Source organism: Copadichromis virginalis, linkage group LG17 (assembly GCF_057382275.1).
Source record: "Copadichromis virginalis isolate Kocher_CV1m ecotype Utaka linkage group LG17, C_Virginalis_male_GT1.1, whole genome shotgun sequence".
Lineage (NCBI taxonomy): Eukaryota > Metazoa > Chordata > Actinopteri > Cichliformes > Cichlidae > Copadichromis > Copadichromis virginalis.
The window spans coordinates 7,040,613-7,054,015 of record NC_140634.1 but is presented as its reverse complement, the minus strand read 5'-3'; the positions used below and the strand labels follow the sequence as shown (position 1 = coordinate 7,054,015).

The following is a 13,403-nucleotide window of genomic DNA, read 5'->3' as shown; positions in this document are numbered from 1 at the left end:
TAAAACAATGAAAAAAGGCAAAGATATGCCTGTCTGATTCTGCTTTACTTTCTGGGTGATTATTGATTATCTGTTTCTTTGCTATGTGGCTATAATAAAGGTTTGCAATTACCTTATCCTCCAAAGGAAACCATATCTGTGAAGCAGCATAAACATAACACCGCTAACCATTAATTGCATTTAGGAGTGTTTTACTTCTCACCACCCGAAAGGGTAAATTATCTCTTAGTTTTATTTTTAGTATGCACACTTTAAAGCATGTCAGCTCTTCGCCTTGCCCTTGGTATGGTTGAGGTCCTTGCTTGACCACTTGAAATGAATCCCTTTCAAGTGAAATTTTGAGTAAGATCAACTTACTTCCATGGTCATAGGCAAAGCACACCATTAGCATTCAGCAGATACGCACTCTGGTTCTAACTGCAAGCCCTTCACTCTACAACTGCTACGTGACCACATAAGATGAATACAAACTGTCCTTTGCTAACATTAAAGTGAATGATTGTGACTCCCATTGGAAGTACTCCTCGGATTTGGACATTTCAATGCTGATGGCCTTTGCATACTGCACATCCACTGGTTTCTCTCGGGTACAGATCAAAATGTGTGTGATGTCCACTGGAGAGTTTAAGGAAAAAGTTCCTTGGGTAGCATGATTAAAGGATCACAGGCACAGATATGTATGTTAAAGATACATAGAGGCTACATCCCAAGAAATAAACAATAAAAGAATTTATTTATTTTTGAATGTCTAATGAATGCAGAAACAAACTTTACTCAGAGCACCAGATTTTGGGCTGTCCTGATTTTCCCCACAGACAAAATGTCCATTGACAGTGACACTGGGCCAAAATGCAGACATTTTTCTCAGTCGTGCCATGTCAAAGTGACAGAAATCGACTCAGGAATTGAGTAATGGGAAAGAAATGTCGATAGTTTCTTTCTTGATGAGGTGGCAAGTGAAAATCCTGAGTCTTCCTTTACACAGTAGGAAACGATTTAAAGTAGAATCTCTAAATTGACGTTAGACTGTAAAGTTCTCATATCGACCCATCCACTGTACTTTCCAGTCTGCACAGGTGTACAACATCTCCTCTAAGAGGACTTATTTGATATTACACACTAGACTTACACACTAGGAAACGTGTTTCGTCAATGACCGTAGATTTTTATACAGTCATTGGTTTTCTAAACCACCCAGTGCATTTTATTTCATATGTTAAATCAAATTTAAAGACTGGAATGGAATTCAAAACAACATTTTTATCTATATGAAAAGCGGAGATTTAAATAAAATAAGATGATACGTGACAAAAGTTGCATCAGAAACTTACTTGTAATACAACTTACTTGTGATTTTCGCCGCTCTTCAAAGAGCGAATCGGACATTGAGTTATCGGATAGTGTGACTTAAACGTTATTTACTTCTGTATTATTTTTTTTATTAATTTATTTACTTTTTTTGCGTTGAATTTTTTCCGGGTTGGAACTAATTTTCTTTACACCTTTTATCCGCCGGCGAACTGAATAGGTAGGACGTTCAGAGGCGTCACTTCCGCTCCACGTGAAAGGCTCCTTATAGTCCATGTGAGGAGCACTGTATATCCGAGGCGTATTGTTTTACCATTGATAGTTCACATATAGTCATCTCATGGTTATCGACAGCAAGACTATGGCGTCCGTAGAGGAGGAGGCGCTGCTCGGTCAGGATTCAGAGGAGGAAAACAGTGAATTATCGGACGATGAGGTCAGTTTCCTAACATGCTAGCATCGTTAGCTAACCACATTCCTGTTAGGTATTAAGGTTTTAAACGTCACTGTGCCTGCTGTTTATAAAGGTAATCAAACAAACAGAGACCTGGTACTATTGTCAGTATCAGAATCTTTATTTTTCTAATCAAGCTTTTTAGATAGCAGGAAAATTCACGTTTACTAGGACCGTGTAGTCTTGCTGTAGCAAGTGGTGGTTTAGATAAGTCAGAGTTAATATTATTTATCTTCATTTCATTGCCCAGCTGCAAGAAGCCTTTGCAGCGGGGTTGTTGAAGCCTGGGATGAACGTCCTGGTGGATAAACCCAAAAAGTTCGCCAACAATGTGGTGAGTGGCATCTCACATCTTCTGTTAGTAGCAAGTTATGCTACACAGGGATGGTCAACGTACTATAAACAACCATACCACTGAAATAGTTTTAAAGCAGCAATGGAACAGTTCTCGAAATTCCCTGTAAAGTGAATAATATTGTTACTTGTTGTACCTTTATTGCTCCTATGTTGTCACACAGGAGGGGTTGAAACAGTGTGTTGCTGATTTTCGTAAAGATCTTCCTTGGGTGGAGAGATTGGATCTGACCAACCTACCAGCTGCAAATATCATTTCTCAAGCTGAAGAGAAAGCTTCAGCGCCAGCCGCTGGGGAACTGGATGCTGATGATGATTTCCAGAGGGAGATGTTCTTGTAAGTGACCGTTAATTCACCTCAGTTTTATTTATATAGTGCCTGCTCATAAGACAGAACCAGGGTTGGGGAGGGGCAGCCATCTGCTGCAACTGGTTGGTGGTAAGAGAAAAAGAAAAGGAATCGGAGAGAGATTGGACGATAGGCTAAAAAGCATCACATATACTTGTATTTTGTAACCACACTAATATAGTTTGGTTACGAGTCAGACAAATAAGTCTTTTTTTCTTTCTTTTTCTTTTTTCAGCTAAAGAGTTACAAACATGCATATGGTGTTGAATGTTTTAGAGAATAGCCTACAAAAAAATGCTGGAAAAATACAACACGGCTACAAAGAGACCATTCCAATTACTTTGTGTTTTTTGTTTATTTACAGCTACCGTCAAGCTCAGGCTACAGTCCTCGAGGCACTGCCACTCCTAAACAGGCACAGCATAGCCACCAAGAGGCCCGAAGACTACTTTGCAGAGATGGCCAAATCTGATCAGCACATGCAGAAGGTGAGCCTGGTCTCCTATATGATGATGCTTTTTTTTTTCTCCTTACATGTTCCATAACACCTGAAACAGCATCACTGTAATTAAGTATTAGTTCTCACCCATATAGTAAAGTAATTAACATTTCTTTGCACATACTGGTTCAGGACCTGAGTTTAGTTCTTTTGTTCTGTCGGGCCTAAATTCATATACTTTTTCATTTGTTGGTCTGTTCAGATCAGGAAAAAGCTGATCTCAAAGCAGATGATTATGGAGAGGTCAGAAAAGGCCAAGAAACTGCGCGAGCAAAGGAAGTTTGGCAAAAAGGTTGGTGACTGAGTTCAGAAATTCTTCTTAACACCTGTAAGTGTTATATGTGTATGATACTTCGACTGTACATGGCTAAAAGAATGACTCTAATTTTGAATTTTTTGCCAGGTCCAAATAGAAGTGATCCAGAAGAGACAGCAGGAGAAGAAGGCCATGATGTCCGCTGTAAAGAAATACCAGAAAGGTCGGTGTTTACAAGTGTAGCATGGACGTTATTTCCTTATTTCTTTTATTGTTTTGTCACTACACCAATTTGGACACGTCACTTATTGAGCACTGGGAACAACATCTTCTCTTTCTAGGAATGACCGACAAACTGGAATTCTTGGAAGGTGACCAGAAGATGAATAAAGAATCTTCTCAGGGCTCAAAGAAAGCAGTGAACAAAAAGGGGTAAGTTTGAACTTTTCAGCAGTGCACACAGCAGTCATTGCTTTTTTTCTTTTTGGTCCCGCTTCAGATTTGTGGCATTTTTACAATGAAACTCTTACTTATTTATTTTTCCCACAGGCCTAGCGCTAAGAGAAAATTCAAGGACCAGAAGTTTGGCTTTGGAGGCAAAAAGAGTGGAAAGAAGTGGAACACCAAGGAAAGCTACAACGATGTTTCCGGTTTCCGTGCCAAAATAGCTCACGGCAAGGGAGGGAAGAAGGGGAAAGGAGGAAAACAAAATGTGAGTCTCTCACACACATGGTTATCTATTGACTGTTTTATTCAAATGAGTAAATAAGAAAACAATTTCTTTCTCTTTGACTTCCAGAAACGTCCAGGCAAGTCTGTGCGCAAGAAGATGAAGAATCGCTCTTAGAGACTGGCGGGCTGCTCAGCAGACTGGACTTTGCACTCTGCTTTTTGGCAGGATTTGCCTAAAGGGACTATGAGCTCTTCTTCTACACTTTTTGGTACAATATACCTTTCGTACATGCATCTGGATTGATATGGAGGTCCATATTAATCATATTCAAACCACAGATGGACTGAGTCCAATCACACAGCTGGGGAAGCTATTCAAAGGGCCTGTAAAGCCAAGAATGGACTGCACACAGCTCCAAAATACAGAGCTTTCCTAAGGTTGAGAAGGACAATATTATTTGCTGTAGATACCCTGATATTTGCATCTGTGGCTGCAGTTGTCCCTACCCTAAGGTGGTTTTAGATCCACTCTCTGTGATTACACCTCCATATCTCCACCTTCTCAATGACTCACTCTTCTCCTAAGATTTGTGTGTTCTGTTTTACTTTTCTCACTCAGCTTTTTGACTCGTTGATTCTCTCCCATGTTACATGACATTTTATAATATTGAGCAGCTGTCAGTTTTGCCCTTTTCCATTCATTAGTATGATTAGTATGTGATGGGCGTGTGTGTTTTGTACAGACCTGTGCAAATGTTCCCCCCAAGTGTTTCTCTAAGAAGGGTCAGCTTCTGTGCTGACACCCGCATGTTTGATGAACAAATACATTTCAGTAGGCATTCAGTTTCTATTCTCTCTCTTTTGTGTGTGTGTGTGTGTGGGGGGGGGGGGGTTAATTTTGTGTTCTTTGGCCAAATTCATGGTGTTTGGTGACGTCTGTCATAAATCGGAAGAAATTGAATCTGGTGTCTTGGCGGGACTCCGGGACCTGGTGGAAAATAAATCAACAGAGTTAAGGTGGATGCACGATTACATCAGCCTACTGGTGTTTACTGTCTTATAAAAAAGGAAAACAATTTTCAAATATCAAAATGGCATGATTAAATGAGAAACAAATATCTGTATTGTGTTATTCTAGGCATCATTGTCAGCCCAGGAATTTAAAATAAGTGTTTCCCTAATTAAAAGAGGAATGTTTGGACATGATAACAATGGTGTTCCCAATTTTCAAGTTATTCCACCAATAATTGTCGTTTACATTGGGCTGTGACAACGGCTTCTTCCCTGAAGTATTTTTTTTTTGGGTGTCGCACCATTTGCTGCAGACATTAAATCAAACTAAACACATTAAATATCCCAGCTGTGTCTCAGCCATTTCTACTCGAGTTTGATATCCCACACCAGACTAAACACTGGGAAAGAATGGTTGGGGCAGATTCTTCAAAATTTACACAAGCGGGGTTTCATGACGTCTTCATAGTAGTGTTGGGGTTGTTAGTGTTAATTTTTTACACATTTAAGCTACAGTTTGTTCCAAAATCCACTAACAGAGAGTTTTACTCACCAGTGGAGTCGACATCCATCCTATCTCCTGGCTCTCAGTGAGTGGCATAGAATACTTCTTGGTAGGAACTTCGTGGGCCTTGCGGAAAGCCTTGATGAAATCCTCTGGAGGCCAAAAAAATCAAATTATAAAACCAACTTGTTTAAAAACAAATTTATGTAAACGGAATAGGTGGATAGAATATTTCTCGCATTTAATTCCAATGGAAATTTTACCGTCCTCTGGAATCTCTTCTGTCGTTCTCCTACACATGGGTTTGTCTGGCAGTACATGCACTGTAACACAGCATACACACACACACATAAGAAAAGGAGGTATACAGTACAACAATTATACAGAGCTCTACAAAAGAGGACCAAACTGCCATGAAATGCACAGCACTCGTGCTTTTCAGTGTCTGGCTCTTCCTAATAAGCATGCTGGACACTGAATCATAGTGTAACCTTTCTTGCAAGCACTGCTAAAGTGCTGAGGGCCCTGATTTTGGTCCCCTAATCGCAGTGAAATTCAAAAGGAAAAAAAACCCTGCCCAGTCACACTTTTGAGTAAGTGATAGTTCTTATTTTTATCATATTTTTGATGTGAGGGAGAAACGGAGCAAGAGGGGAGATTAGCTTACTTACATTTCCTGTGGGGGTTGATGCTGAACTCCGTGTGGAGCTTCTGGTGTCTTTGCTCTTTCCGGACCCGCTCGACGTGAGTCGCGTCCCGATGGACCAAATCCAGTTTATCTTTATCTGCCATGTTGAGAGAAAAATAAAAACGCCGACAGTTAGGGTTGGATCAGCAGAAAGCCTTTCACTGGCCTTAAACTAGGTATGCGCGTTACCTAGCAACAGTAAACACCACCTCATGCTGGCTGCAGTTGCGAGACTCGAACACGCGATGGCGCCATGCTCTCAGATTTGGTCATGGTGGAATGGTAACAGTAACAGTTTATATTAGACGATTTATGTAATCAAATGTATTTTATTTTGGAGGAAAAAATAACTAACTAACTACTTTTCTTTTCATTGTTATTATTTTTCTAAATCCTCAATAATTCAGTCTGTGATATCAGCAAAGAGAAATGACACTTGCATCTGACAGGTTAAACACTATATGAAATAAAAGTTGAAAATGTTTTGAATTGGTTGATTTTAAGCTGCCAATTCAAATCAAAGAAGAAATCACTAGTGATTTATTATGACATTGATTAGTTATTAATTACACATAATTAACTTGCCAGTATTGTTTCCTGTTAATTCTCTGTCAGTCTGTTTGATGAGGTCATTTCACCTCTACTCTTACCTCCTGGATACTTAGTGGCTGCGCAAACAATGAAATTTCTATGTCTGATTATGTGTAATAGAGACTCACCATGTGTGAAGGTCAGTATAATTAATCCAATGAATACACCGGGGTTAGGCTGAAATCATCCTACTTCTGGTTTCACAATTTAAGACTGATTTGCTTACTCAAATATATATTTCTCACTTTTGTAGTACATTTTAATGTGAAATTTTTAAGATGCTTTGCTTTGGCTGGATTCTGTCAGGCTGAACTCTATGCAGTCTAAATCATTAGCGTTTGCAGTGTGCAATTGCTATTCAACATCACTTTTGAATAGATCCTCTTAATGAATACTGCAAAGAGATAAAACCTTCCATTTAAAAGAAATATAAGAACCCCAACACATTTGAGTCTTTTAGCCATGTATTGATCAGTTAGGCTTGGGGCTTAAGAGGTTAATATTTAATTAAATATTAAATATTGAATAAAAACAAACAGTTTTTTTCACTATCAATCATTAATCATCAAAGTTACAGAAAATACCTGTGACTTGATGCCTTCGGGAAAGGTGGAGGCTGATCAAAATCCTGCACATCCTTTGGCTATGAGCCAGGATGCTTCTTATGCCCTTCTTCTGATGCAAGGGCATGGGAAGTCCAGTTTACACTGGATTTCATCCAAACCACTAAACCATGCTGAAAATGTTTGCCTGTAACAAACACACCCATCAAAACGTGGAGAAAGAGCTCTGAGTGAATAGCAAAACACATCAGTTTAGAAATATTGTTGTATTCCACAGGGGGAAAAAAACACTCTTTTTTGAATGAAAATGGCATTCATTGAATCTCAAATACTGGAAATGGTTATTGACAAATGCTGGAAAATCAATGTAGGCGTACAGCGGCCCATTTATTAGGCCTTCAAGGCTGTGTTTGCTACAAATGGGAAATTCTTCACTGAAAACGTAGAAATAAAATCTGCTAGCTGAGTGTCTGCCACCAGCCCTGGTGCTCCAGATTTAAATAAAATTCAAGAAAACTGAAGAAGGAACGTACTACTCCCTTTACAGAATTCTGCATACTAGCTCTAGGAATGGAAATGGAAGGCAAACCTGGGCAAGGAGGAAGTGTTGACACCTGACAGGTCCTCAGCTGATAACGTCATTAAATGGCATGTACAAAACACCAGTCTCCAGCATGACTCCTGGATGCTGGACTTCTAGGCAAAACGCAAAGAAAAAACTTCTGACCACAGATGTAAACAGGATAACAGTCTATCACTCTGTTTTGCAATGCCACACTACACCCTGTGTTGCTTGACAACCGATGAGGTTTTGTGGGAATAGTTTAAAGAAAATGCCCATCAAACACCTCCAAACTTTAGGAGGTAATCTCTAGAAAATCTCACTAAAGGTCTCTAAGCCTCTAAGTGCAAACTGGACTATTTTGTGACGAGACAAACATGAAAGTGAATCACTTACATTGCATGTCCACACTGAGAAAATATAGCCACCCCTGTTTACAGTGTGATCTTAGTTTGTACATGTTCTGTTGGGGCGACAGCTGACTGTTCAGGCATTTTGCTCGGTTCACTCACCAGGACTTTCTGAGTTACGCACACAAAGACAAACATGTTGACACGTTTTTGCCGAGCACGCACAAGCCGACGACTGCACAAATATGTTTGTGAAGGTTTATTGGCCTTGAGCGTGTCACACTAACTGGAAACAAATTTGTAAGAATGCAACTGGAATGACAAAGAAGAGAAATTACCCAGTGACAAGCGCAGTGTGTTTAAAAACCAAAAAAAAGTGTAGTGGCATTTTTCACATTTCCTTGTACCGCCTTTGACTGTCCCTGCACTCTGTGGCGTTACAATTCACACATGAATAACGACCCTTTCACATTTATTAAATAGTACTTATGGTTGTGTGATTCCTGTGAAGGCACTGATAAACTTTCAAGGCTGCTGTGGCCTACGTTGTCTGATGACTTCTTACCAATTGTCTCCTCACATTAGGATATCTTATTTAATTTCCTGTTTCATTTGAGTTCCCCTCTTCGCCTTCCTCTTCCTCCAGCTCTTTCTCTCTTCACACCGTCCCATCTGCTCATCTCTGAAGCGATCACTGTGCTTTTATGCTCTCCCGTTTCTGTCTGTGTTGATTGTGGGAACTTTAACTCTGTGTATGTACGTGCGCGGACGCTTCCTCTTGCACTAACAGACAGCTTAATAAAGGCTGAAATGTTCAGCTCTTGGTTCCCGTCTCATAACTCGATTCATGCTTTATTGGCACTGTGTGAACGATATAATAGAAACAGGTAATAACTCAAAATGTGGAACAGCAGGGCGGTAGATTTCAGCGTGGGTGGGTGACAAGTCCCCTGTGGTTTTTGTGTACGTGCGCGAGGAAGAGTGAGCAATATGTATAACGGAGGATGGGAGGGCTTGCGGTGTCAAGCCTCGTTCCCTGGCTCCTATCACAGTGTCGGACCACGTTATCATCAAAGCAGCCACTGAGCTCCTCAGGCAGAGAACAGTCAAAGGCCAGTTTGTGAGTTTGTTCAAACTCTACTTGCCAAAGGAAGGTACTACAGATGGTGTGTGATTTAATCAAATATGACAACTCTTTCCCATTCTCCCCGTGTGGCATGCAGGTAGAAAGGAATCATTTTATGCCATTTATGTTAACTAATTCATGTTAGGAATGTGGATCTAATCTCTTTTGTCCCTGAGTGTCAGCGGGAAGGGATCATTTTGTTTGGCTTTAATATGGTTTAGAAGAGATATTAATGATGAAACAAAGTGATGTGAACTGTGATGAAAGTATTATCCTGCCATGCTGCTTTGTCAGCCTGCCTCGTGAACACAATTTTAAAATTGTGGCGTTTAAAACATTCTTTTGCCAGCGTCCAGATGGTTATCAGGTAAATTCTTATCTTTTTTTTTATGTTTGTCTCTTAACTTTTTTTTGAACATCTAATTTGGCCAAAATATAGAGATGACAACCTCATGTACACTGGCACATGGAAATGCTCCTCTTTCATTCTCAGTCAGATCCACCTCTTACTGCCGCATCTGGTCTTTAAACACAAGGTGGTTTACCAGTGGCACTTCATGAACCACTGGTTGATGTCACAGTGTCTATGTGCTGTCTGTGTAAATAAAATGGACTATTAGCAAATTTGGTGCTATTTTTATAATAAATTAAACCATTGTGTTGCTTTGGCAATGACTGTAGTTTTTTACAGTCATTGTTTAGTCATGGGTCCAGGTTCCTGTGCTAATTCATAATTTAATTTGTTATTTTTTCTTTCTAATGTTAGTTTTTGCAGTTAGTGGAATTGGCTAACTGCAAGAGTGCAAGAGAATGGATGAATGGATGGATGGATGGATGGAATTGCTGTAGTCCTGCTGGAAAACTGTTCCACAGTTTTACTCCACAAATGGAAATTAACTATCTATATTACATTATATTGTTTGTCAATTAAGACACTTGAAGTTTAACTTTCCCCTGTGTTACTGTCCCCATCTCTGTCAAAAAGCATCCTCTGCAGATTTCCTGGTAGCATATTATATGCAGTTTTATTTTATGAGGTGCACGAACTTCAAAAAAATAGAATGTAATTGCAGACTCTAAATCAGGGGTGGGTAATTCCAGGCCTCGAGGGTTTAGATCTCACCTTGGGTCAACACACCTGAATCACATGATTAGTTCGTTACCAGGCCTCTGGAGAACTTCAGGACATGTTGAGGAGCTAATTTAGCCATTTAAATCAGCTGTGTTGGTTCAAGGACACATCTAAAACCTGCAGGGACACCGGCCCTCGAGGCCTGGAGTTGGCCACCCCTGCTCTAAATCCTGCACGATGAACCATTCTGACTGCTCTGTTTTTAGAAGTTTCCATAATGATTGACTTGAACTTTTGAATGTGTTGCCCCAGACTTTTAAACAGTAATCTAAACAAGGTAACAGAAATGAACAGTAAGCAACTAGCAATGTTAAAGGTGTTACTCTTTCTCAACGATATTTATCATAATTTTTACTCCAGTATCTTTTATACAGTTTCCAAATTACACAAAATTTGAACAGTAAGTAAATTTATCTCTCGATGCATGATCGATCATCCAGGTAAGAAAATCACAGAAAGTTTATTCTATTCACCTGGATGCAGCAGTGGGAGAAACGTTTCATCACCTCGTCATTTGCATAATGAGAGAAACCAGCACCGCTGACTAACAATGATTTTAGGCAACGCTATGACCGAAGGAACAGGATCAGCTTTTTGGGTTCAAATTTAATGTTCACTGCTTTCCATCAAACCATGAATTCAGCCGACTCATTTCTTGTGAGACAATTTCCATTTTTTAGTTTTAAATATTAAAATTAATAATGTATCAGATGACTTTTCATCATCAGTGGAATGCTGCCTATTCTCCCTCATCTGTTTTAGAAGGAAAGCAAACAGTGACTTTACTAGCTGGTTTACAGCAGAGGCGCATTTCTGTCCGCTCATCAACTATTCTGTGCGCGCAGTTAAGATAACAATACAATTTGGAGAAAATGAGAAGACAGTAGGTCTGAACAACACCACACCATCAATTTGAAAATATATTCAAAGAGTAACAGCAAACGCGATGAGATATTTTTGTTGGAGCTTCGTCGATCAAGCCGTCAAAACCTCCTTTCATGAAAGAAATCTCAGCTTAATTTTCCCAAATGATCTACAAATGATCTACAAATGATCTTGCAGACAGTGAAAAAAGATAAGACAAGCACACAGAATGAGACTCAGTTTCAACTGGAATGTGACTGGCTTCATTCAGGAGCCTGCATTTATCTCGGAGATCACTTGATTCCTTTTAAACAAACTCCCAGGCCCCAACGCGATCCCCTGACCTTTCATAATAAGACTCTATTTTAATTAGCAAGTGCCCTCCACTCCCTGCTAATTAAAAACACCATGTCATGTATTATTCAGCCATTTTCCCAACCACCCCTCCAACATAAAACAAATGAGAGGTACACACTGTGTCTCGTCACACTTCATCTAATCCCCTCTAACATGTATGATGGCTAATGAAAGGTGCTGATATTTTTCAAGAGGAGGAAGTGTTTGCTGAGGTTTTAACCTTAATGAAATTCCCCCCGTATTCCCTCCCACCCCCACTTGCCTCATCCTGCTAGCTGGTGACCTTTGTATGGAGTTTCTGTGACTGAAATTCAAAGGAATCAGTGCTTCTTCTTCTTTCTTTCTTTTTTTTAAATCAAGCACCACTTAATAAAAATGGAAATTGATTTTCTGTTGCTCAAATACATAGCAGAATGGAATTTTAAAGAGCTGCTTTCAATGAAAATACACCAGTATAACCAGTGGTGAGTGAATGATTGAGGAGTGCGGTAACCTGCCAAAGCTAAGATAAGCACATTGCATGTTTGGTATACATTTAGATTAATTCCTAGGGGTAATGTAAAAATTCAAATGTTAATTTAAGTTTCTTTTACAACAAAGCTCCGAGGATTTTTATGGGGGGGACACAAGAAGCTCAACAAATGTGTCTAGTCAAGATCGTGAGAAAGTGGTTTTGTGGTTTGCCTTTGGACCCCCTTGCCTGCTCCGTCTGTGGCTGCCCGTCAAGCAGAACACTAATCTAACAGCAGATAAAATCCCACTCATGTCACCCCTTTGTCTCCTCACGTACTATGATAATAATTTATCACAGGTTTATCTCTCATTTTCTTTTTTTCCATCCCTGCAGTGGGACTGTGGTTGTTTGCTTATCTGATTATAGATTTTTATTCTCTATTTTAAACAAGCCATGTTTGGAGACACGGGGCACCTTTACGCAGCAGCACGCTCACGTTCACCTCCCCTCTGCGACTGTCTGTCCACCTTGCTCTGGAAACAAAAGGTGATAGCTGAGCTCATTTTCTTCCACATAGATAAACACACACTTACATGCCTGCGCTTTCCAGTTTGTTTTGATAGTCATGTAGGTGTGCGGGGCTAACTGGAGACATCATGGTCGTGGGAAAGCTGTCTTCTCATCAGATGGTTGCTCTGTGTCACCATTGCTCTTGTCTGTAATCTCCTGTTTTGTCTTAGAAAAGAAAACTTTCTCAGGTAGGACAGACAACAGCAGAGATTAGTGCCGTAAACATTAGGCTAGACTTAACTGTAGCTCTATGATAGCAGAAATAGTAGACACCCCAAAGTTACACATAAGTAATTTAAACAGCTTTACGCATGTTTTATTAACCATAATAAAATTTTGATTGCTCATTAGTATTACCTACACTTAAGCCTCACTCACACAAGCACAGGACACAAGTGGTGTGGTTGTAGTACAAAGTTTGTATGGAGGACACCGCGTTGTCTACAAACACTGAAATTCTCATGAAGTGATCGTAAAACTGTGATGATTGGGATGCAAACCGGAAACTGAGATTATTCGCCTCCGAGGTAAAAGCTACAGATTATGAAGTGTTAGTTTCAGGAGTAAGGCACAACTCTTATTTTGAAAGGTTTGCATGATACTTATCACTGTCATGGTACACGTCCCTCCTTGCAACTGATTTCACCCAGTGACAGCCAGCAACCTCCAACAACCACTCAGGGAACACATATTTTTCCCTCGTGCCAGGAGCCCTAACTAGTCACTGTCAGCTGCATG

General features: G+C 39.9%; 2 protein-coding genes across 2 annotated transcripts; one reads left to right on the top strand and one right to left on the bottom strand.

Annotated features, from left to right (window-relative positions):
* The first annotated feature begins 1,537 nt into the window (after positions 1-1,537).
* Positions 1,538-4,735, top strand: ebna1bp2 (EBNA1 binding protein 2). The gene is made up of 9 exons (XM_085437000.1): positions 1,538-1,744; positions 2,013-2,096; positions 2,281-2,453; positions 2,830-2,953; positions 3,167-3,256; positions 3,368-3,443; positions 3,562-3,652; positions 3,770-3,932; positions 4,020-4,735. Exons 1-9 carry the CDS (start codon positions 1,649-1,651, stop codon positions 4,065-4,067), a joined length of 945 nt encoding a protein of 314 aa, XP_085293126.1. The 5' UTR covers positions 1,538-1,648; the 3' UTR covers positions 4,068-4,735.
* On the bottom strand, positions 3,954-6,306 carry cfap144 (cilia and flagella associated protein 144). The gene is made up of 4 exons (XM_085437001.1): positions 6,080-6,306; positions 5,672-5,731; positions 5,457-5,560; positions 3,954-4,880 (listed from the first exon to the last, which is right to left on the bottom strand). The coding sequence occupies exons 1-4, from the start codon at positions 6,198-6,200 to the stop codon at positions 4,785-4,787; spliced, it is 381 nt and encodes a 126-aa protein (XP_085293127.1). The 5' UTR covers positions 6,201-6,306; the 3' UTR covers positions 3,954-4,784.
* Positions 6,307-13,403: the final 7,097 nt, after the last annotated feature.

Bases quoted from the DNA above. Each gene is read 5' to 3' on its own strand.
- ebna1bp2 (XM_085437000.1), top strand. From the start codon at position 1,649: ATGGTTATCGACAGCAAGACTATGGCGTCCGTAGAGGAGGAGGCGCTG. The intron at 2,454-2,829 runs GTAAGTGACCGT...GTTTATTTACAG, and splicing joins TTCCAGAGGGAGATGTTCTT to CTACCGTCAAGCTCAGGCTA. The intron at 3,257-3,367 runs GTTGGTGACTGA...ATTTTTTGCCAG, and splicing joins AAAGGAAGTTTGGCAAAAAG to GTCCAAATAGAAGTGATCCA.
- cfap144 (XM_085437001.1), bottom strand. From the start codon at position 6,200: ATGGCAGATAAAGATAAACTGGATTTGGTCCATCGGGACGCGACTCAC. The intron at 5,561-5,671 runs GTAAAATTTCCA...TTTGGCCTCCAG, and splicing joins AGAAGAGATTCCAGAGGACG to AGGATTTCATCAAGGCTTTC. The intron at 4,881-5,456 runs GTGAGTAAAACT...ATTTTCCACCAG, and splicing joins GATGGATGTCGACTCCACTG to GTCCCGGAGTCCCGCCAAGA.